The sequence below is a fragment of the Arvicanthis niloticus genome, chromosome 5 (genome assembly GCF_011762505.2).
Source record: "Arvicanthis niloticus isolate mArvNil1 chromosome 5, mArvNil1.pat.X, whole genome shotgun sequence".
Taxonomy (NCBI): domain Eukaryota; kingdom Metazoa; phylum Chordata; class Mammalia; order Rodentia; family Muridae; genus Arvicanthis; species Arvicanthis niloticus.
In genome coordinates, this window is record NC_047662.1 from 15520103 (window position 1) to 15542182 (window position 22080).

General features: G+C 48.5%; 2 protein-coding genes and 1 long non-coding RNA gene across 3 annotated transcripts; 1 reads left to right on the plus strand and 2 right to left on the minus strand.

Moving 5' to 3' along the window:
- Positions 1 to 12: 12 nt before the first annotated feature.
- On the plus strand, positions 13 to 5506 carry Mrto4 (MRT4 homolog, ribosome maturation factor). The gene is made up of 8 exons (XM_034501832.2): positions 13 to 314; positions 2481 to 2539; positions 3210 to 3313; positions 3814 to 3895; positions 4171 to 4238; positions 4491 to 4642; positions 4985 to 5061; positions 5174 to 5506. The coding sequence occupies exons 1-8, from the start codon at positions 287 to 289 to the stop codon at positions 5324 to 5326; spliced, it is 723 nt and encodes a 240-aa protein (XP_034357723.1). The 5' UTR covers positions 13 to 286; the 3' UTR covers positions 5327 to 5506.
- A 1489-nt stretch (positions 5507 to 6995) lies between these two features.
- On the minus strand, positions 6996 to 15777 carry LOC117708304 (aldo-keto reductase family 7 member A3). Its single transcript, XM_034501831.2, has 8 exons — positions 15756 to 15777; positions 14926 to 15342; positions 12507 to 12694; positions 12202 to 12306; positions 11856 to 11952; positions 11521 to 11620; positions 8237 to 8366; positions 6996 to 7375 (listed from the first exon to the last, which is right to left on the minus strand). Exons 1-8 carry the CDS (start codon positions 15760 to 15762, stop codon positions 7214 to 7216), a joined length of 1206 nt encoding a protein of 401 aa, XP_034357722.2. The 5' UTR covers positions 15763 to 15777; the 3' UTR covers positions 6996 to 7213.
- Positions 15778 to 16081: 304 nt separating this feature from the next.
- LOC143442191 (uncharacterized) lies at positions 16082 to 22033 on the minus strand. The gene is made up of 3 exons (XR_013110201.1): positions 20621 to 22033; positions 18360 to 18512; positions 16082 to 16878 (listed from the first exon to the last, which is right to left on the minus strand). It is a non-coding gene; the product is annotated as an uncharacterized LOC143442191 (long non-coding RNA).
- Positions 22034 to 22080: the final 47 nt, after the last annotated feature.

Below are 22080 nucleotides of genomic sequence, written 5' to 3' on the forward strand. Positions count from 1 at the left end.
CCTCCGCAGAGCCATCGAGAGGAACCGGTTCGCGAGGGCCCTGGTGGAGTGCGCGGAACTCGGAAGCCACCGGGATTGGAGGGGCCGGAGGGACTGAAGGGATCTGGAACCTGGGCAGAGAAGTGGCCTTCCAGGCACTGGGCAAAGCGCAGGCGGGGAAGAGAGGGCTTGCCACAGTTCGGGTCAGGCGCACGCGAGGGGCAGCCCCGAGCGCCGTCCCACAAGCCCCTGCGGCACCGGGTCCTGATCGGCTGCCGGGTCTTCCGCCGCACGTGCCTTTAGCGGGATGCCGAAATCCAAGCGAGACAAGAAAGGTAGGTTCGGGGAACCTGCGTCATGGGAGCTACGGGGATGCCGGTGAGACGCCGAGGCCTCTCTAAGGAGCTCGGCGGCCGGGATAACGAGTTGGCGTCGGCAGGTCACCGAGAGAGCTGGAAACTGGTCTGGGCCGACAGGCAGTTCCTGAGACAGTCTTGTATCCCAGGCTCTCCTCGAAGTCGCCAACGAGGGTAGTCTTAAACTGCTGATCCTGCTGCTTCTACCTCCCGATTGCTGGAATTACAGGCATGCATCACTAAATCGAGTTTATGCTGAGTTAGGGATGGAACACAGTATACTCCAGCTAAGCAAGCACTGCCCGCCGAGCACTGAGCTACATCCTCCTGTCTTGTGCGCGCGTCCGTGTGTGTTGTGTGAGAGAGGATCTTGCGATGTATCTCAGATTTGCTGTGTAGACCAGGATGGTCTCATTCTCTCCAGAATGTAGGGATTATTTACAGTTTCGACTACTGCATGTTTTGTTCGTTTACTTAATGTTGGGGCCTTGAATTCTCTATCTGTCTGCCTTGACCCCAGATACTAGGATTCCAGACTGAGCCACTACATCCACCTAGTGGGCTGGTGCTTTTGTGGTTGTTAGAATACAAGACAGAGCCAGGCAGTGGTGGCACACGCCTTTAATCCCAGCACTTGGGAGGCAGAGGCAGTCGGATTTCTGAATTCGAGGCTAGCCTGGTCTTCAGAGTGAGTTCGAAGACAGCCAGGGCTCTACAGAGAAACCCTGTCTTGAAAAGACAAACAAACAAAACAAAACAGTTGAACAGAAAGGGTCTGGCTTCATCGGACTGGCTCGCCTAGTTAGGGGTGTGTGTTTGTCTGTCTTCTATATCCCTGTCAAGTGTAATGTGTCAGGTAGTCAAAGTAGCTTATGGAGAGGTGGAAATGATACTGTTTTGCATAATGTTGTCAGGAAACGTCTCAGCAGTTAGATGACAAACAAGATGGTCGTTTTGAATAGAGGGAACACAAATGAAAGGGGTCTGTGGTGTGGTTAACCAATTGTGGAACAAAAGCCAGTGTGGCTGTAGTAAATTGAACAAAATGGGCTTGAGAGGAAAAGATCTGGCCTTTGGTGTGGCTTTGCTTCGTCGAAAGGATCCCTTGAAAGCCTGGAGAATACGAGGGCAGCAAGGCCAGTAACCACCAGCAGTGTATTAAGTCATACCAGAATCCTGGTGGTGCAGAGCCCGGGGAATGACTTGCTCAGTGTCATTCTGGCTTTTGACTCTGTGCCTTGTATAGAAGGACTGAGAGTGTCAGGCAGGGTAGATGAAGGGCCATATAACCTCCTGGGGACACCCAGAGCATTGTAGCTGATGTTTTAGTGAGTTCATAGAGTCATTAGGGTCTGGAGGGAGCCCCTGGTCAGATGTAAACAAATGCCAGTAACTCTTGGAAGTAGGACAAATAGGGCCTGGATTACTTTTAATTGAAGTGTATATAATAGAATTGAAAAAACACACTACCAACAGGATGGCGTGGTACATGCCTGTAATCCTTCCACTTGGGAAGCAGAAGCAAGGAAATGTATCTTGAGTTCAAGGCCAGCCTACACAACCTTGTAGCAAGATCCTGGGTTTTACAAAAGGAAGAATTGGTCCCTGTCATTCCATAGCCTAGCCTAGCCATTGAGGGCCTGTGCACCATTCCTACAGCAGCTGAGTCCTGCCCCAGCCCCAGGTTAGGGCTCCCTCCCACCGACAGCACTCTGTCAGCAGGAGTGAGCCCTGTTACCAAACTGCAATAAACCCAGCAGTCAGCCCCAGGAGCTAGGCGGATGTATTTAGGGATCTTTGGGTCCAAAAATACTAGGTAAGCACCGGGCAGTGGTGCTACATACCTTTAGTCCCAGCACTTGGGAGGCAGAGGCAGGTGGATTTTTGAGTTCAGGGCCAGCCTGGTCTACAGAGTGAGTTCCAGGACAGCCAGGGCTACAAAGAGAAACCCTGTCTCGAAAAACAAGAATACTAGGTAAGCAAATGTTCTGTCAGCCTTGAATGCCAGGAATGACAGTGTCCATTGCTGCCTCCGTCACATTGGCTCAGTTTAGCCAAGCCTCCAAAGAGGGAAGCAGACTGAGTCACCAGAGCATCCAGAATCCAGACCCAACACTCACCACCATCTCCATTTTTTGGTTTTAGTTTCCCTAACAAAAACTGCCAAGAAAGGCTTGGAACTGAAGCAGCATCTGATAGAAGAGGTAAGTACTTGTTCCCCCTCCCCCTACCCCACCTCTGCTGTGTATTTGTTTAATAGAGTTGGGATAGAACTGTTAGCAGTGTCAGAGTTTCCACACCTCCCCACAGCATCCCTGTGACCCAGGACCACGTGATGCTACTGCTGTTTTGCGCTTAGGGGTAGCTAAAGCTTATTAGTGAGTTTTTAATGCTGCCTGGTATTAGAAGGCTGGAGGTCACCAGGTGGTGACTGTGGCCATCCATCTGCAGCTGACCTGCTGGCTCTGGACAAGGTAAGTACAATCTCCCGTGCACAAATCCCCCATTCTTTGGAAATGGAGCTTTATTTACCACAGGGCGGCTTCAGCCAGAAGCCTGGCCAGGGCAGTAAGGATGAAGTGTCTCTCCTTGGTGATAAGATGAGGCTCCTTGTGTTTTGATTTAGTGGGGACTTCCCAGGGTGGGTAGATGACTCTAGATCAGTTAAGTGGACAGAGGAAACAGGATGATTGTTCCACATTGGTCATGGAAAGACCATAGGGTTTGGGTCCCTGCTCACCCTCTGGAGTAGGTGACCCTAGTGTCAGTCACACCAGTGGAAGATTAAAGGCCTCTTGCCCTCGCTTGTGTGAGGCCAGAGTTGTCCGGCCTGTGCTGCCCTTCAACTCCAGAGCCTCATGAACTGTCTCACAGCTTCGGAAATGTGTGGATACCTACAAGTACCTCTTCATCTTCTCTGTGGCCAACATGAGGAACAGCAAGCTGAAGGACATCCGGAATGCCTGGAAGCACAGCCGGTGAGCTCTCCGTGGGAAGAGGCTCTCTCCCTCATCAGAGCACAGGAGCAGGCTGACCCTTCCAGTCTGCAGCTTGCCTGCTGAAAAGCATGGTTTCTGTTAGAGTTGGGTTTTTCCTGAGCTGCTGGGGACAGGATTTGTTGGTCCCTTGGGATGTTTCAGGAAAGTGACCCCCAAAGAAGGCTCCAGGAGCTGATGGGTTACAGTACTTGTGTAGATGGCTCTGGGGTCACTGTACTGCTGTACCAGCTCCTGTAAAGACTGTTGAACACGCTTCTGCCCACCAGACATGGACAGGTGATTTTTGAGGTTCGAAGTGAGCTGTCTCAAACTCTAGGCAAGATCCAATTCTGTGGATAAGAAGATGAAAACAGGAATCCTGGGGATACATGGGTGGGTTGCATGGAAAACAGGGACTCTGGCCACACACACCTCCTGTCGTCTGGTTCTGGGCTCCCTGAACTCCTGGGCATTAGCTCACACCCTCTTCTTCATGGTAGGATGTTCTTTGGCAAAAACAAGGTGATGATGGTGGCCTTGGGTCGAAGCCCATCTGACGAATACAAAGACAACCTACATCAGGTAGGTCACTGGCCCTCACTACATGAGGCTAGGCTGAAGCTCAGCTGCCACCTCCTGCTCTTTTTCAGCTAGGTGACTGACCTATGGGTTCAGAAGAGCCAAGCTTGGCCTAACTCTGTGTTCTTAATCTCCAGACCCATGCATGGGACTATGCCCGTTTATAACCTGCATATTAGGAGTTCTACCAACTAGAAACGTTGTAGATGACACCAGGTGTCTCCTATAGGTTAGTTGCTCCTGGTGAGGAAGCAGTGGTGTTCACTTGTGTTTTTCAGGTCAGCAAGAAGTTGAGGGGTGAAGTTGGGCTCCTTTTTACCAACCGCGCGAAGGAGGAGGTGAATGAGTGAGTGTCTGTGAAGGAGGGGAGAGGCTGGGGGTCAGGGAAAGCTGAAGGGATGCAAGCCTCTTACTGAAACTGCTTCTGTAACCAGGGTTCTGTTATTCTCTCTGGCATGGTCTTCCCCTCTGCCTGCCAGTCCGAATCCAGTATGGCTAGGGACAGGAAGCCCCGGATCATGACACTCAAAGGAGGCTGGACTTCGGCTGCATGGTGGCGTTTCCAGGAACTTTACCCTCACCTTTCTCTCTAACTTAGGTGGTTCACAAAGTATACAGAAATGGATTTTGCTCGAGCAGGGAACAAAGCAACTTGTACTGTGAGCCTGGATCCAGGGCCCCTGAAGCAGTTCCCTCATTCCATGGAGCCACAGCTGAGGCAGCTGGGTCTGCCCACTGCCCTCAAGAAAGGTAGGAGGCTGGAGAGGATAAGAGTACTGGCTGCTCTTCCAGAGGACATGGGTTTGATTCCCGGGACCCACATCAGGCCCCCAGAGACAGCAGGTATTCATGTGATGCCACAGGCATCATGCAGGCAGAGCACTTGTACAGAGCAAGGAGCAGCTCAGGGCACCTGCCCCAACTCCCCTAGATGAGCTGCTTCTCCAGTCTGTCCTGTGAAGACAGAGCTGAGCACTGTCTGCTGTGGAGAGGAGGCAGTCAGTGACCCTCTGGGTACTGAGCTGCGGGGAAGATGGTCTGTGGCTGCATGCTTCCGAGGGCCAGGGTTGACATGGTGCTGCCCTCCCACAGGTGTGGTGACCCTGCTGTCTGACTATGAGGTATGCAAGGAGGGTGACGTGCTGACCCCAGAGCAGGCCCGTGTCCTGGTGAGTCTGGACCTGCAACCTGGGAGAGGGGCTGCTGCCATTGAGCTGCAGGGCACGGCCCTGTGCTGAAGATGGCTGCTCCTCCTCACTCCCCTTCCTCCCCGTCTGACAGAAGCTGTTAGGATATGAGATGGCTGAATTCAAAGTGACCATCAAATACATGTGGGATGCCCAGTCGGGAAGATTTCAGCAGATGGATGATGATCTGCCCGAGAGCGCACCTGAGTCTGAGGGAGAATCTGAGGAGGAAGATGATGACAGCTGACTCTAAGAGCCAGGACTGAGGCCTTCCAGCAAGTTCTTCATATCTGCTGGACCCCCCAGGACTGCTGTCACCCCTCTGGAGGGAGCAGCTATTTATTTTGCTATGGATAAAGACAAGGGAGGGTGCTAGGGAATGGCATTTCTATAAAGAATAAAACTGTGTCTGCAGGGTGTTACTAAAGAGGAGACTCTTTAGTAAACAAGGCCTACGGCTTTGCTCCAACCTAGTTGGAGCTAGGGCTGTGAAGGCCAGCACTGAAGATAGCTGAGAACACTCCCGGAGTTGGGTTCCCCTCTGGCCCTTTGCTTGCAGTGGGTTTGCTGAAGAAGGCTAATTCTCTGACAGCTTCATCACTTAATACATAAACATGCCAGCCAGGGCTCAGACTGACATGCCAGGAACACAGGCTTGCCACTCAGGCAGGGGGAGGCTACTGTCGGAATTGGGAACAGGCGGTTGTTTAGGCTCTCATTGAAGCACAAGCTGGTCTTGAACTTGAAGCAGTTCTCTGGCCTCTGGTCCTCAAGTGCTACCACACCTGGCTGGCTAGGAGCCATATACCACAGAAGGCTAGAACTATACAAGTCAGTGGTAAAGCGTTTGCCTTTATCAGAAACCATGCTTAAGGCCGGCAGGTTCTCCTAGCAGCAACACAGAAACTGTGATGATGTTGTTGGGCCTGTGGGTCAGAAAATTCTCAGGGTTCCTGACCTCTACCCTAGAGGAGGGTTGTGTGTGGTGAATAGCAAGACTGAATGAGACGGGCCTTAGGTCTTCATGATCATGCCCCCTCCCCCCCAAAAAAAAAATAAACAAAAAACAGGAGAAGCCAATATGATCATGCCTGGAAACCCAGCACCTCAGGAGGCTGAGGTAGGATTGGAAGTTTGAGGTCAAGCCCGATATAACAGCATACCCCTTTTAGTCCTACCGCTGGGGAGGCTGGAGCAGGCCTGTTTCTGAATAGGAGGCCACCCATGGCTACATAGAGCCTGTCTCAAGGAAAAAAAAGTTTGATACCAATCAACTATGAGGTTGAAAAAAGGCAGGCTTGGTAATATACACCAGAAATTGGGAACTAGAGACAAGGGGGCCTGATACATAGTTCAAGGCCAGCCTAGAATGTATGGCATCCTATCTTGAAAAGGCCAGTTGGTGATGTCTCACATCTTTAATGCTGCACTTGGGGGACAGAATTCAAGACAGGGCTACATAGGCACATTGTCTCAAAATCCAAGGGACCAGAGAGATGCCCCAGCCCTACTCCTTAGTACTCACTGCCTTCCTTGGGGTCTGTTTTTACTTAGGCCAAGCTCCTGCCTCCTGCTCTGTTGACCCTGGGGAAGAGCCTTGGCTTACCAGGTGGCCTTTCAGCTTCTTGTTGCCTGTGTCCTGAGTGGAGGATGGTTGTTTAAAGTGCATAGCCTTCAACTTGTGTAATCTGATGTCTTAGGCAAATGAGCGTTGGAGCGGAGAGCACCTAGCTGCTGTCCACTGCCATGGGACTCCACAGTCGGGAGGAAAGTATGAATCTGGTGCCAGATAGAACCTGGCAGTTTTTCTGAGGGAAGCGTTGTGCCACTGCCAAGCCCCTGCTCTCTAAAGACCAGGCATACTCCTGCCCATCTCCATTGGGCCCTCAGAAGAAAAAGGAGGCAAGCCTCAGGCATTCAAGAGAAGGCCACCAGGTCTGCTGTAGCCTGGGCTACAGCCGTGACAGATAACAGTTTTATTCAACAGGAAGTATTGGGGCTCAGCCAGCTCTGACATTGAAGGCAACTGGGTGTATAGGAAGTCAGCAGGGAGAGGGAAAGAACAACCGAATCAGATCTAGTCCAGGACAAGGAGGGACAGCCTGTAAGCTGCACCTCCCAAATCAGATGCATCTTAGCGGAAGTAGTTGGGACACTCATGGGCAACCAGGTTCCAGGCTTGGTCAAAGGCTTTCACGACCGCCGGCTCCAGGGGCCCTTCCTCAACGAAGGCCAAGTTCTGCTCCAGTTGCTCCAGACTGGACATGCCCAGGATGACTGCATCCCCATGAGCGCCCTACAAGAGAGCCTGATTTCAACACACTTCTGCCTGTCCCTTGCTAAGATCTGGGACCTGTTTTTACTTAAGCCCATTTTGCTGCTTGGAGATATAACTACTCCCTGCAGACAGCAAGGCTGTACAGGCTTTTCTGCAGGACAGTTTGGGAGTCAGTTTTCTCCAAGCCTGCCATGTACCAGATACAAAAAGAGCACCATTACCCTAAGAATGCCCACACTGGAGAAAGGAGTTAGGTAGAAGAGGCTGGGACAGCAGGAAGAGATTCTCCCTAACCCCACCCCGCTCCCCCAGGAACATAGAATTGAGTTCTCTTTCCAGGAAGTGCTGTATTAAATACTTCTTTAAATGTAATTTTCAGAGTCAGAGCTATGCTTAGTTCCTGCCACATGAACTTGTGGGCCTTAGGTAAACCAGCCTCTCAGCCAGTTTCTCCACATGAAAATGGAGATATTAGAGCTGGAGGGATGGCTCAGCCACTAGGAGCAGTGTCTGCTCTTGGAGAGAACCTGGATTCACTTTTCAGGACCCACATGGTACCCACTTACAACCACCTTTAACCCTTGCCACCCTCTCCTGGCCTCTGCAGGCACTGCATACACCCGGAACCCATAAGGCAAAACATTCATACAACATCAAAATGAGATCTTTAAGAGAAAAAAACAAATCAAGATGACTAGACTTCACGTAGCCACTGACACCTAGTCAGGTAAGATAGTGCTAACATGGTTCACCATCCTGAGCGATGAAACTGGGCCAGAGAAGACAGTCTCAGTGATTGGCCTCTGTCACTTCTATGCCTCCACCTCCTCCCATCCGACCTCACAGTGGAGGCTGAGCAGCCAGGACCAGCTGGGCTACCTTGAGCTGTGAGTGATGGTACATCCACCGCAGGGCAGCTGAGATCATACTGGGGGCAGAGGTGCCATAGGTAGACTTCAGAGCCTTCTCCACCAAGGCGATGCCATTGAAGTGTTCCTCCTTCCAGTAGCTGGGTGGGTAGGAAGGGTGACACTAGGGTCAGGATCTTGAGAGCCACAAGAGGGTGACCCAACCCCTGCATCCCTGAAGTAGCCTATGCCCTCAGGCTACCCCTAAGTACAGAACAGGCTGCACCGTAAGTATCAGAACAAACAGGTCTCCAGGCTTCTTGCCAGATCAGGGACAAACATAGAGGAAAAGAAGAACCCTGGCATTTTACATACTCATCAAATGATAACAATACAGCTCCAGGGGCTGGAGAGATGGTTTAGCAGTTAAGAACACTGACTGCTCTTCCAGAAGTCCTGAGTTCAGTTCCCAGTAACCACATGGTGACTCACAGCCATCTGTAATGGGATCTGATGCCCTCTTAGATGCCCAAAGCACCATACTTGTAAGCCCTGGGTCACACAAAAGCCTGGAGCAAGTCCTGGGCACCAGTCCAGCTTCTGTGGCGTTGGTAGAGGCTCCTCCCTTCCCTACACTCACTGATCTGCTTACTGAGGGAGAGAACACTCCCTGCCAACCTGTCTCAGGGTCCTCACCAGGCAAAGAGCTAATCATGCTGCAGAGACTAAAGGGAGTGACCATGGTGAAGGCCACCAGGCCTTGATTCTCCAGAAGAGAAGCCTGGGCTCTGACAGTGTGTGAACTTGAGAACAACTGTTCAAGGCCATGGTTTCTACTCCCAGGCAGGAGGATCACAGACTGTAGTGGGGAAAGCTACAAGGAGGAGTGTGTGACTTGCTGTTTTGCTGTGAGGTGTTAGGCATTAAATGCAAGGCCTCATGCACACTCAACAAGTCTTCTAGCAGTAAGCAACACACTCCCAACAGATAGAGCTTGTGTCAAGCAGGGTACACAAGGAAAGCTAGCATAAACTGCTTGCTGCTTACACCTCTGGCCTTCTCAACAAAACCAGCACTGGGTCCTCACACAGGAACTTGCTTGCTGGGCCTTTCCTTCCCAGACAGAGAATACAAAAAGCAAATGTATCAGCTTATGCTCAGAAATGAACCTTGGGGACATGGCATCTGAGGTGACAGAGAGGAAGAAAGTGTAAGAATTTCACAGTGTCTGACCACGGGGACACATACATCTAATCCAACCTCTCAGGAGGCTGAAGCAGGAGGATTACAACTAGCAGGCTAGCCTGGGCCAAACTCTGCCTCAAATAACAAACAAACAAAAAAAGTCACTAAAGGAAAAAGAAGACAATAGCTGATGAGTTTTCAAACTTTAACCTTTTTTTCCCCCAGTACTGAGAATTGAACCCAAGGCTTTGAGCATTCCATCCCGAGCTATAGGCAGGCCTCACACTTGTAATCCTTTTGCCTCGGCTTCCCCTATTGGATCAAAATTTTAGATACTTAAAATTTACAGCAGAGTGGGCTGGAGAGATGGCTCAGTGGTTAAGAGCACTGTCTGCTCTTCCAGAGGTCCTGAGTTCAATTCCCAGCAACCACATGTTGGCTCAGAACCATCTGTAATGAGATGTGATACCCTTTTTAAGTATGTCTCATGATAGCTACAATGTACTCATATATGTAAAATAAATAATTAAAATAAATTTTTTTGGAGCAGAGTATGATGACTGATACTGGTAATCCTAGCTCTTTGGGCAGGTAATGGTGGTGCACTTTTGTGGGGAGCCGACAGAAGGCAGCTATCATCCTTGCAGCCATCTTGAGCCATATACCCTGACAAGAGATTTGATTACATTAGCCTACAACAGCTGAGCACACTCTGATAACATCTTGCTTTAGATACCCAGGATCTTCCCTTGGGTGTGTGAGACTTAAAGCTGTGATTTAAAGCCGAGACTTAAGGGCATGACTTAGAGATCAGATTTAGAGACAAGGCCTAAGGGCATGACTTAAAGGTGTGACTTAAGGGTGTGGCTTAGAAGTGAGACATATAAAAGGCGAGAGGCAGACAGAAGAAAAACAACAGATTATTAGGCACTCAGAAGTACAACTTGGAACTAGGAATTAGGTTAGAGAGTACAACTTGGAGTACAACTTGGAGTAGGAATTAGGCATTGAGGAAGAAGAATTATTAGGTATTAGGCACTTGGCACTTGGAGGAAGAACTTGGAATTAGACATTAGGCACTTAGCACTTGGAAGAAGTAACTTGGAACTTGGAGGCACTAGGGACTAGGAACTAGGGACTAGGAACTCAAGATTTGGGACTTGGAGAGAAGAAGAGAGACTGAAGAATAAACAGGATTGAATCACACTCTGTCTGGTCTCCATTCCTCGAGAGTCAATCCTCACTCTCTCTCTTGCTGAACCCAGACCCTCGGACCAGAGCAGCTTGGGGCAGTGTGGACTCTAACAATTTAGCCCCCAAGGCTTTTGGCAGTGTGGGTTCCAACATTGACAGAGCAGTCTGTGACATTTTGGCCCCCAAACTTGAGGCAGCTTGGGCAGCAACATTTCTGGTGCCCAACGTGGGGCAGCTTGGGTCGCAACACACTTTAATCCCAACATCTCTGAGTTCCAGGCCAGCCTTGTTTACAGAGCAAGTTCCAGGACAGCCGGGGCTACACAGAGAAACCCTGGCTCAACAAACCAAAACCAAACAAACAAAAAAAGCCTAGCTCTGTGGATGTGGGGACAAGAGAATCAGGAGTTCAGGGTCATCTTCAGCAACAAAGTGAGTTGAAGCTACAAAGGGTACAAGAAATCCTGACTCAAGAAGGAAGAGGAGGAGAAGGAGGAGGAGGAGGAAGAAGAGAAGGAGGAGGAAGAAGAGGAAGAAGAGAAAGGAGATTGTCCCCAACAACTGTCTAACTATGACTGCTTGAGACAATGATGACAGTTTTACTACCAAGATGTAAGATGTCACAGGACATAGACTCAGAGACTCAACACCAAGCTCCAGACTCCCTGAGGTCTATCTTGGGTTGTCCTCTCGCCGTTGGCACTGGAAGACCTCTTCCCAAGAAAGATACATAGAGTAACAAAAGTACAGACATCACAGGATCCAAATGACAGCCCAAGAATGTCCCTCAAATGCCCAAGACAGCTAATATCCAGAGTCTTAGGTCTGAATACCACCAAAGGGCAGGTCCCCAGAAAAGCAATCTAAAGGATTCTCCCTCAAACTAAGGAAACCTATAGCACTTCTTCCTCAGACACAGACCGCACCATAGCTCACCGGTCCCTGTATATCTGGGAAAACTGATGCCCAAAGAATCGGCTTTCAGGATTCTTCCTGTCCTTATCCTGGTATTTGTATCTGCCAGTCAGCAGGCCCCCTGTGGGAAATCAGCAGTTAGACCCTGGCCCAGACTCCTCCCAGAGACATCCAGGTCATTCCTGGCTAGGAACTGGAGAGCAGAAGGAAGCCTGGAAAAATGGGGACTTGGGCACCCCCTTCTCAAAGCTCCCTGACTCCCAGGGTCTGGCTTGGGCATTCACCAGGGCAGCAATTCAGCGTTGGGCTGGGCATGCTCTCCCACCCACAGGGCCTGTCCCCATGGCAGCCCATACCAGCCAAAGGGTTGTAGGCGTAGAACCTCAGTCCGAAGTGTCTGAGGCAGGGGAGGAGCTCAGTCTCCACCTGCCGAGTGGTGGCATTGTACATGCCCTAAAGGGAGACAGTTGGAAAGGGGGGAAATGTGTCAAAAAAAAAAGGGACCCCAAATGTACCTTTGTGAAGTCCCTCAGTTTAGTCTTTAATGATCCTGGATCTTGACAACCAGGGCATATACCTAGTGGTGATAGGTTTGTGGTTTATAACCACCTAGTTTGTGGTTATGCCCAAAGATCCAGGATCAATGGAGCCTTTGATCCAAGTCTGAATGGTCCCGGCACAGGCACAGCAGATCCCTCTCACCTGGTACACAGTTGGCATGATCCAGCCATTTTTCTTGCAGAGGGTACAGATCTCAGCCACTTCCCAGGAAGCATAGTTGGACAGACCAAGCTCCACAAACTTGCCCTATAAGTGAGAGACTCCATCACAGTCCAGCTCAGGGAGAGGTTCCATCACAGCTCAGCTCACTCCAGGAGACCAGAAAGGGGAGACTGTGTAAGGAGCCTGGAGTGAGTCTGTGCCCAGCTCTGTGTGTGTTCCCAGCACTCGGCTCTCCTGGCAGGGTCAAGATGAAAGGGTCAGAGGGCATCAGGGCCCTCCCTCACCTCCTGATGCAGCTGGTGATAGGCCTGCAGTGTGTCCTCTATAGGAGTGTTGTGGTCAGGTATGTGTAAGTAGAAGAGGTCCACCCGGGGACACTGCAGCCGCTTCAGTGACGTCTCCAGCTGGAACCGAACATCAGCAGGCTTCAATGTCTTCCCAAACATGGGAGCAGCCTTGGTGGCAATTTTTACTTTCCAAGGAGGAAAAAGGTAAGTTGAAGTCACTTTATCAAACAGAGTATCTACTGTAATGGTAAAGAAACAGGGCAGGGCAGGGCATAGTGGTGCATGCCTCCTCCGATCCCAAGCCTGAGGACTCAAGAGCTCAAAGTCACTCTTGGGTACAGAGTACAAGTCTAGGCTCAAGTGAAACACTGTATCAACATACGCGCAAAGGGGAAAAGAGAAAGGGAGAGAGAAGATGGGGAGAGATAAATATACAGACAGACATAGACAGATATAATTGGGCTCAAATGGCAGCGGTGCCATTCGGAGCTCCGGCTTTGATTAAACTGATCGCTTCTCAGGTCTGCCAACTGTAAGTAACAATGAGAGGGACAGCTTATGGAGAAGTCCTGAGGGCTGAACAGGCTTAATTGACAGTGGGCATTAGGAATAGCCAGCATCCTCCCTGTGACAATTGCTTATTGGACCTGTAAACCTTGCTTTAAAATCCATGAGCAAGAAGGTCCTGGGTGAGAGTTATACCTGCCACCCCAGGTACCAGAGCACTGAGTCTGAGGCAGAGGACACATGAAAAGAGAAAAGGCAACAGACCAGAAGCAAACGGCCCTGAGAGTATCCCATGTGGAGTCTTGACTTTAAACTAGGGGTTGTGGTCCAGGGCTCTGTGGTCATCTTAAGATGTTTGAAAGATGACCCTGAATGCCCTGTGAACGATGGGCAGGTCTGATCACGGGGGTTGGGGGAAAGGTGCCAAAGGAACTGGGGACAGACACAGGAAGGCTTCTTTGCTGAGCGCCTGTGAGAAGGAAAGTCAGGGCCAGCTACAGACTCTGTTCATCAAGACAGACCAGTACTGGACCATCTGTGAGTCCCTGCTCCTCTCCCTGTCCCTGCTGAGAAGCCCAGGTGAATGGTTGGAGGATGGATGGACGGACGGGTAGATGGACGGATGGATGGATGAGACAAAGGAACTTTCCATATCTGAAAAGTCAGTTCAGCAGCCGAAAAGCAGAGCAGAGCCCTTGAGACCTGAGGAATCACATACTTGCAACTTTTCCATTCTGGTGCTTGACCTGCCCTTCCTGATGTGACATCAGCTTTAGATCTAAGCTGTGTCTCTCACCCAACTCACCCTGAGCCCAAGCAGGGGAAGGAGGGAGGGGCAAAAAAAAAAAAAAAAAAAAAAAAAAAAAAAAAAAAAAAAAAAAAAGACAACTCAGACAGAAGTCAGATCCAGGTTCTCATGGGAATTCGTAATGTGTGTAATGCCAGCACGCTGGAGGCTGAGGTAGGAGCTACGTGCAAACCCTAGGCTCTCCTAGGCTCTCCTAATCTGCAGTGGGAACCTTTCACAAAATATAAAGAACCCATCACTTTCCCCAGGGGGAGAGCCAGGAGATCTGGAAACAGCAGGCCACTGAGTGCACAGGTCTGCTCCTATTCTGGCTCCCACTGTGCCACAAATCAAGAAGTACTGAATCATGAAGCAAAACTCCATAGCAGGGTGCTTGGGGTGGGCGTGGAGCAGTGCCTGAGGGGAAAGTGTTCTATAATGATAGCGGCCACCCAGGGAAGTGTAGTTCCACCAAGAGAGAAACTAAGGCAGGGGACCAACTAAGTCAAGAGCTCAAGACTCTGGGCGGTGGTGGCACACACCTTTAATCCCAGCACTTGGGAGGCAGAGGCAGGCGGATTTCTGAGTTCGAGGCCAGCCTGGTCTACAGAGTTCCAGGATAGCCAGGGCTATACAGAGAAACCCTGTCTCGAAAAACCAATTAAAAAAAAAAAAAAAATACCTCAAGACACCTACACCACTCCTGGCCCCTGTTCCCTTTCGGGGCTACTGTAGCTCTTATGGCCACCACAAAGCAGGAGGCTCTCTTAACCAACAGGCTCACCATCTACAGGATTCCAGGCCATTAGCAAAGAAGAAAGCAGGTTTCGGTCTGAATTGGTGCTGAGCAGTGCCACAAAGACAGGGGTCCTTGAAGATCAGGGGTCCCTGCTGGACAGCAGCCGGGAGCCGGACCAAGGTTAGGCACATCGTGTAAAGAGGATCGTAGGCCACTTTCGCGGAAGAAGATGTGGAAAGTATGCAAAGCTAGACATTCCTGAATAGTTTGCATGTCTGAAGAGTTGCAGTTCTCAGAGCTCTTGGGTGGACAGGGGGAGATCAGAGCTCTGGGAGCCAGACGAAGCTATGCTGGGACAAGGGGATGACAGGGGTGATGGTTACCTTTGCAGCCGCTCCGGCCCAGCCCGAGCCCCAGGCCGCCTAGGATAGTCTCGGACTGACCGTCCGTATACAGGAAGGCGGTGTCTATCTCGTTGTAGCCGCGCTGCAGGAAGGCCTGCACCGACGCGGCGCTGGAGGTCACGTCCATGCGGCGCCCCATCTCCATGGCACCTAGCACTGTAGCAGGCCGGGCCTGCGACATGATGACCGCGGTGGAGGTGGCAGAAGGTGGAGGGTAAGAGAGGACGTTGGCTCCAGCAGTCAGCAGCTCTAGAAGGTGCAGAGGCTCCCACAGCTTTACTAGCACGTTGTGACCACGCCCAAGGGACTGGCGAGCAGAAGTGGGGCGGGGTTGTGCTGGCTGGTGCACCGGACTTCTGTAGAGTTGAGGACCTGCTCCACCAGTGCCACCTGGCACTAGGTGGTAGGTCCCCTTGAGTTAAGTTGGTGAAGGCTAGAACCCCCTCCCCTGTTCTCTCTGCCTCGCTCCTGAGCCATCCTGGATCTCTGTCCCCTGCTATATGAAGTTTAGGGGTGGGTGACCTCATGCCTTTAATTCCAACACTCCGGAGTCTGAGGGACAAAAATTGCCACAAGTTTTTGTTGTTGTTGTTTTGTTTTAATGAACTAACTAACTAACTAACTCCAGGCATGGACTTGTAACCCCTGGACTTTGAAAAGGGAGGTGGAGACAAGAAGATCAGAAATTCAAAGTACACCTTGGCTACAAACCAAGTGTGAGGCGAGCCTAGGCTACAAAAGACCTGGTCTTAGAAACTATAGCTTGGCAGATGAATTGAGGCTTGGGCATAGGTTAGGTATAAACTTACCAAACATGTGAGAAGTTCTGCCAGGGTTGGGGAGAAAAGAGAAGGGTGGGGACTGATATTTCTTATCAGTCTTACACCTAGGTGTTTACCAAAGGTCAGTGGAAATGATTCAGCAATTTATTCTTCTGTTTGTTTTTTTTTAATCCAAAGAAATGAAATGCTATGTTCACACAGAAGCTCATATACAAGTGGGTTTTTTTTTTTTTTTTTGGTTTTTAAAATTACAAATACATATATACATATACACACATATATACACATATGTATATACACATATATACATATGTGTATGTATACACATATATAATTTTATAGAGTCTCGTGTATCTCAGGTTGGTTACAACTCATTATGTAGCTGAGGGTGACTTTGAACTTCTGATTCTTTGGCCTACACCTACTAAGTGCTGGGATGACAGGAGTACACAATCCCGCCAGGATTATGTGATGCCGAGCCACTCTACCGACTCCAGCCCTGAAGGAGAATTTATAGTTGTTCCATTGTAAATGGCAGAATACAGAAGCAATCCAAATGTCCCTCAAGTGTGGAAGAAACAAAGACCTGAGGTGTGAACTCACAGTAACGGATGAATGTCAGCTGGTGTGAACTCACAGTAACGGATGAATGCCAGCTGGTGTGAACTCACAGTAACGGATGAATGTCAGCTGGTGTGAACTCACAGTAACGGATGAATGTCAGCTGGTGTGAACTCACAGTAACAGATGAATGCCAGCTGGTGTGAACTCACAGTAATGGATGAATGCCAGCTGGTGTGAACTCACGGTAACGGATGAATGCCAGCTGGTAAAAGAAGCCAGACTCGGGACCACACACTGTAATTCTATACGGATGACACTGCTGCTGCAAAGAGAAGACTGGACCAAGAGAAAACTCAAAAGGGCTGGAGAGATGGCTCAGCGGTTAAAAGCACTGGCTGTTCTTCCAAAGGACCTGGTTCAATCCCAGCACTTATATGGAGGCTTCAGTTCCAGAAGGTTCAGGACCCTCTTTGGCCTCCTTCTGTAACAGAGTCCCAGGCCTTAGCAGGCCCCAGACCTTAGCACAACTGACTCCATGATGGAAGTACCATGCAGGCCATAAAACACAGCATGGAGACAGCACCTCCTGCCAAAATGAAAACAAAGACCCAATCCATCAAAGTCCATAGTTCTGAGAAAGTCTGTAAATGTACTAAACTTGCTTTTTGGCTTTTGTAGGTCCTACTCTGGCTAGCTGTTCTTGCTAAGTGAAATATTCCAACCCCAAATGTGGTTTTTGTGTTTAAAAGCTCACTCCCAGAAAGGCTGGGTGCTTGGATCCTGAATCTCTCATAACACTCCAGCACTGGAAAACACACCAGGGGCCTTTGGGAGCAGAGGTGATGGAGAGCTTTGCTGCATGATGAGACTCTTCTGTATCTTGACTGTGGAGATGACTGCCAGACTCTATGCAATTGTCATCAACCATCATAGCTGCACATTAAAATAGGCGACTGTGCTGAGCGTGATGACTCATATCTGAGAAGATTGTATCATGCTGGAGGCTAGCCTGGACTATACAGTGAGTTCCAGTCTAGCCTGGGCTACAGTGTGAGAGCATATTTCCAAAACAAAGAAGAAAAAAATAATAATTGAAAGACAGCCACAGGCTGGAGAGATGGCTCAGTGGTTAAGAGCACTGGCTGCTCTTCCAGAGGTCCTGAGTTCAATTCCCAGCAACCACATGGTGGCTCACAGCCATCTGTAATGGGATCCGATGGCCTCTTCTGGTCTGTCTGAAGACAGCTACAGTGTGCTTATATACATAAAATAAATAAATAAATCTTAAAAAAAAAAAAAAAGAAAGAAAGAAAGACAGCCACGTCATGGTGACTCGGCATTTCATAGGCTAGGGCAGAAGGGTTGCCACAGGATCTGCCAGGGCACTATGGGGACTACCAGGTCAACTAAAGTTATATAACAAGACTCTGATTCGAAATGTCCAAATAGAGGTTGGGGATGTAGCTCAGTCAGTAAAACTTTTGCCTAACTCACATAAAGGCCTGGGTTTGGTCCCCACATTATATAAACTGAGGAGTGTAACAGGCTACACCTATAACCCAGCATTTGGGATGTAGAAGCAGGGGGATCAAGAGGTTTGAGCAGTGCTGCTTCAGGACAGTGTGGGCTACACAGAGAACCTCTGTCTCAAAAAACAAAAAACAAAACAAAAAAAAACGCCAGGCAGTGGTGGCACACGCCTTTAATCCCAGCACTTGGGAGGCAAAGACAGGAGGATTTCTGAGTTCGAGGCCAGCCTGGTCTACAGAGTGAGTTCCAGGACAGCCAGGGCTATACAGAGAAACCCTGTCTCGAAAAAACAAACCAAACCAAAACAAAACAAAAACAAAAACCAAAAACAAACAAACAAACAAACAAAAAACGAAGGGAAAAGAAGCACTCAAGTACATAAAAATTGGGGTTCTGGGAATATAGCTCAAGGGCTGACTCACCGAGCACAAGGCCTTTTAAACTTTTCCAATTTGACACTTCTTTTGGTTAGAGAAATATTTACTGAGCTCCAGTTATATAGGTATATAAAAACAGGAATACAAAGAAAACACTCACTGGTAAGAAGTCTGAAAGAAGTTACTGTAGCTGGATATGGTGTGTCACACCTGTAATCCCAGAACTTTGGACATAGAGTCAGGAGGATTGGAAGTTCAAAGTCTTCCTCAGCCATGTGGTAAGTTGCAGGCCATTGCAGACTTCTATCAGACCCTGTCTCAAAAGAAAAAAAAGTGTTTTGTACTTTCAGACCAATTTTTGGTGGCTCCATCGACTCTCCAGTGACTCTCCAGTGACTCCAGAGACTACTGAACCCTTACGGGGCCAGAGTTTAAACATAAAGATCCATGTGGTGAAAAGAGAGAACTGACTCCTGAAAGTTGCCCTCTGACTTTTGTGAGCAAGTGCACACACATACATATACACACACACACACACACACACACACCCATACACACTCCAAGCATGCATGCACACAGACACACATACCTGTACACACAGATACAGACACACACACATATGCACTATACACACTCACACACACACACACACACGCACACAAACACGCACATGCTCACAATCATACACACTCACACCAGCAGGCACACACACACACATACACATATACACACTCACACAAGCACATATGTGCACACTCACACACATGCACACACACACACACTCACACACACAAACACACAGACTAAACAAACGTGAAACAAAAAACTTCTTTGGTAACAATGTTTCCATTTATTGAAGACTATGCCAGCCAAATGGTGGTGGTACAGGTCTTTAATCCCAGCATCCAGGAGGCAGAAGTAGAAGAACCTCTGAGTTCAAGGCCACCCTGGTATACAGAGGGAGTTCCAGGACAGTTAGAGCTACACAGAAAAATCCTGTCTAAAAAATAAATAAATAAAAAGACCATGCTAACAAGATAGATATACTTGTTAACTTTCACATACAAAATGAAATCATGGTTAACTAACTATTTGGTAAACTCAACTCAGAGCATCTTTTTAATGCTTTTTGCTTTTTTGAGATAGGGTTTCTGTGTAGCCCTGGCTGTCCTGGAACTCACTCTGTAGACCAGGCTGGCCTCGAACTCAGAAATTCGCCTGCCTCTGCCTCCCAAGTGCTGGGATTAAAGGCGTATGCCACCACCGCCCGGCTTTAATGCTTTTCAGAACTGATCAATATTTTAATTTTATGTGCCAATGCTGACAAGGTTGTTTTGCTTAAATTTTTGGTACAAAATGACAAAACTATTTTTAGGGCAATTTGAGACAATGTTGGAAATTCTTTTTTAATCACAAGCCAAAATTTTAACAGTTTTGAAAGATAGGTTCAGGTTAGTGATCCAAACAGTAATTTTTAAGTTTAAACACAGTAACAATCCAATCCAAAGATATACTAGTTTCATATTACAATGAGGAAAAATGATGAGAAAAAGTATTTCCTTTCTGCAATTAAGCCATTACATTTCTCTTTTTAAAGATTTATTTTTATGGGAGTGGGAGGGATGGTTCAGCACTTAAGAGCACTGACTGCTCTTCCAGAGGTCCTGAGTTCAATTCCCAGCAACCACATGGTGGCTCACAACCAACTGTAACGAGATCTTCTGGTGTGTCTGAAGACAGCTACAGTGTGCTCATATACATAAAATAAAATAAATAAATAAATAAAAGAGCTTATACTCATATACATAAAATAAGTATTTTTTAAAAAAGAAAGTATATGAGTTCTTTATTGGCCAGTAACCAAGAATGGGTTCATGCTTCACAGTTACAAAAGCTCAGAGTTAAATAATGTTTTTAAAAGCAAGGACCATAATTTAGTTCCAAGTTAAATGAAGGTCAGAGAAACCGTGAAACACTCATTTCCGGAAGACCATAGTAATTTTTTTTCATATTATTTCAGACATTGCATGACAGCTATTTTTTTTTACTTATAACTTTATGAGTTAATGCTAAGTTTGTATACACAATAATTATTTTTGATTAATACATCTGGACCATACACAATGTCATGGGAAGATCTAATGTGTTGCCAGGCAACATTACTGTTGAGGAGATAGAAGGCTGAGAACCATCTAAGCCAGAGGGTCACTACCCCTTTAGGGGTGTTGATGGATCCTTTCACAGGGGTCACATAGCAGATTCCCTGCATCTCAGATATTGATATTACAGTTCAGTAGCAAAATTATAGTTACAGAGTAGCAAGAAAACAATCTGAGGGTTGGGGATCACCACAACATTAGGAAGGGTGAAAACCTCTGGTCTAAGCAAACACAAAATGAAATCAGGACAAGATGGTGTTACCTTACTCACTGGGTCCCGAACCCAGGACCAGGCAAGCATTCAATCAGCTATAATCCAAACCCACTTTTGGCTTTTGAAACAGTCTTGTTATCTGGGCTTGGCAGACCTGTTGTCCTGTGTTGCCCAGAACAGCTTTGAACTTGTGTTGATCGCCAGACTCTGCTTCTGGGGTGCTGGAATCACAGGGGTGGGCCACCACTGTTGAGGTGTGGTCTTTTGCTGTATATTGGAATGCTAAGTGTGGGCCCCCAAGATGTGGTTGCCCAGAGATGAGAGGGTCCACAGGTAGAATCTACTGACACGATATGACCTGACCCCAAGTTATTTATGATTGGTAAATAAAGATGCTGAGTCATGAAAGGATGGTCCTGAGGGCTGGACAATTGGAGTTAAGAGTGGCCCAGATGAAACATAGTAATAACTCAGCAGATCTTCCCAGCTGTTTAAGGCTTACTGTAAATAGTAAAAGCTGTGTGTCTTTTATTGTGTTAAAAGTTTCTACAACACCCTCTGCTATTTGGTTCATGCTGGCCTGGTACTTGCTGTATAACCCCACTGACTTTGAACTGATGCCAAGCTTCCTGTCTCAGCCTCAAGAGTGCAGGGATTACAAGCAGGAACCACTGCCCCTGACTCCAACTGTCTTTTTAAAAGGTTATGATGGGAAAACTATCCATTTACCCCCACGTCACAATTTCCTTCAGTCTCCATTTGGTGTGAATCCAAATTCCCTACTGCATAAATTCTCAAAGATTGCCTGTAGTGAACCTTCCTTTCTTGAGATTCGCTCCACTTTCGATTCTCTGAACAGTCTGAGCTGCCTGAAAGTTTGAGGGTGTCTTCTCCTGGATTAACAAAAGTCAAGGCTGACAGGTCTTCTCTGCTGACCATGCACCGGGATCCTCTCTAGAGCTCCCAGCAAACCTCACTTTAGAGACAGCACCCCAGGGTTAACCCACATGCTAAACTCCTTCTAGGAGGGTACAGAGACAGACCCCGAGCAGCTCATGGATGCGCCGGGCAAGAGAAAGGTGTCTGCAACTTCCGACCTAGTTCATGGGGGGCCTGCCACCGACCTCCCGTTGGGTGTCACGGTTGTAGAGGGTTCTCAGCTCTGCAGAAATCTTGGGCAGTAGCCATTGCTTTCCTACCCTTTCTCCGCTAGCCCCGCCTCCTGTGGGAGTGGTCACGGAAGGCTACTTAATGAGGAGGATGACAGCGAACCTCTACAGCAGCCAGCTACTGGCTTCAGTCTTCCTAAATCTCTCTCTGATTCCCTTCCTCAGCACCGCCATGGACCAGCCACTGACGCGGACCTTGTCCGCCACTGTGTTGGGTGTCATGGAGACAGAGAGCAGCCTGGATGCAGCTTGCAGGGCGGTGTCCGTGCAAGCCTTCCTGCAGCGCAGCAACACAAGATAGACACCGCCTCCGTGTATGCAGATGGTCAGTCCTAGCCT

What these genes read in the sequence shown, in the direction of transcription:
- Mrto4 (XM_034501832.2), top strand. Translation starts at nt 287, where the DNA reads ATGCCGAAATCCAAGCGAGACAAGAAAG. An exon ending in AGCAGCATCTGATAGAAGAG is followed by an intron (nt 2,540 to 3,209) that starts GTAAGTACTTGT and finishes ACTGTCTCACAG; the next exon opens with CTTCGGAAATGTGTGGATAC. An exon ending in AATGCCTGGAAGCACAGCCG is followed by an intron (nt 3,314 to 3,813) that starts GTGAGCTCTCCG and finishes TCTTCATGGTAG; the next exon opens with GATGTTCTTTGGCAAAAACA.
- LOC117708304 (XM_034501831.2), bottom strand. An exon ending in GGGCCGGAGCGGCTGCAAAG is followed by an intron (nt 12,695 to 14,925) that starts GTAACCATCACC and finishes CTCCTTGGAAAG; the next exon opens with TAAAAATTGCCACCAAGGCT. An exon ending in TCATGCCAACTGTGTACCAG is followed by an intron (nt 11,953 to 12,201) that starts GTGAGAGGGATC and finishes GTCTCCCTTTAG; the next exon opens with GGCATGTACAATGCCACCAC.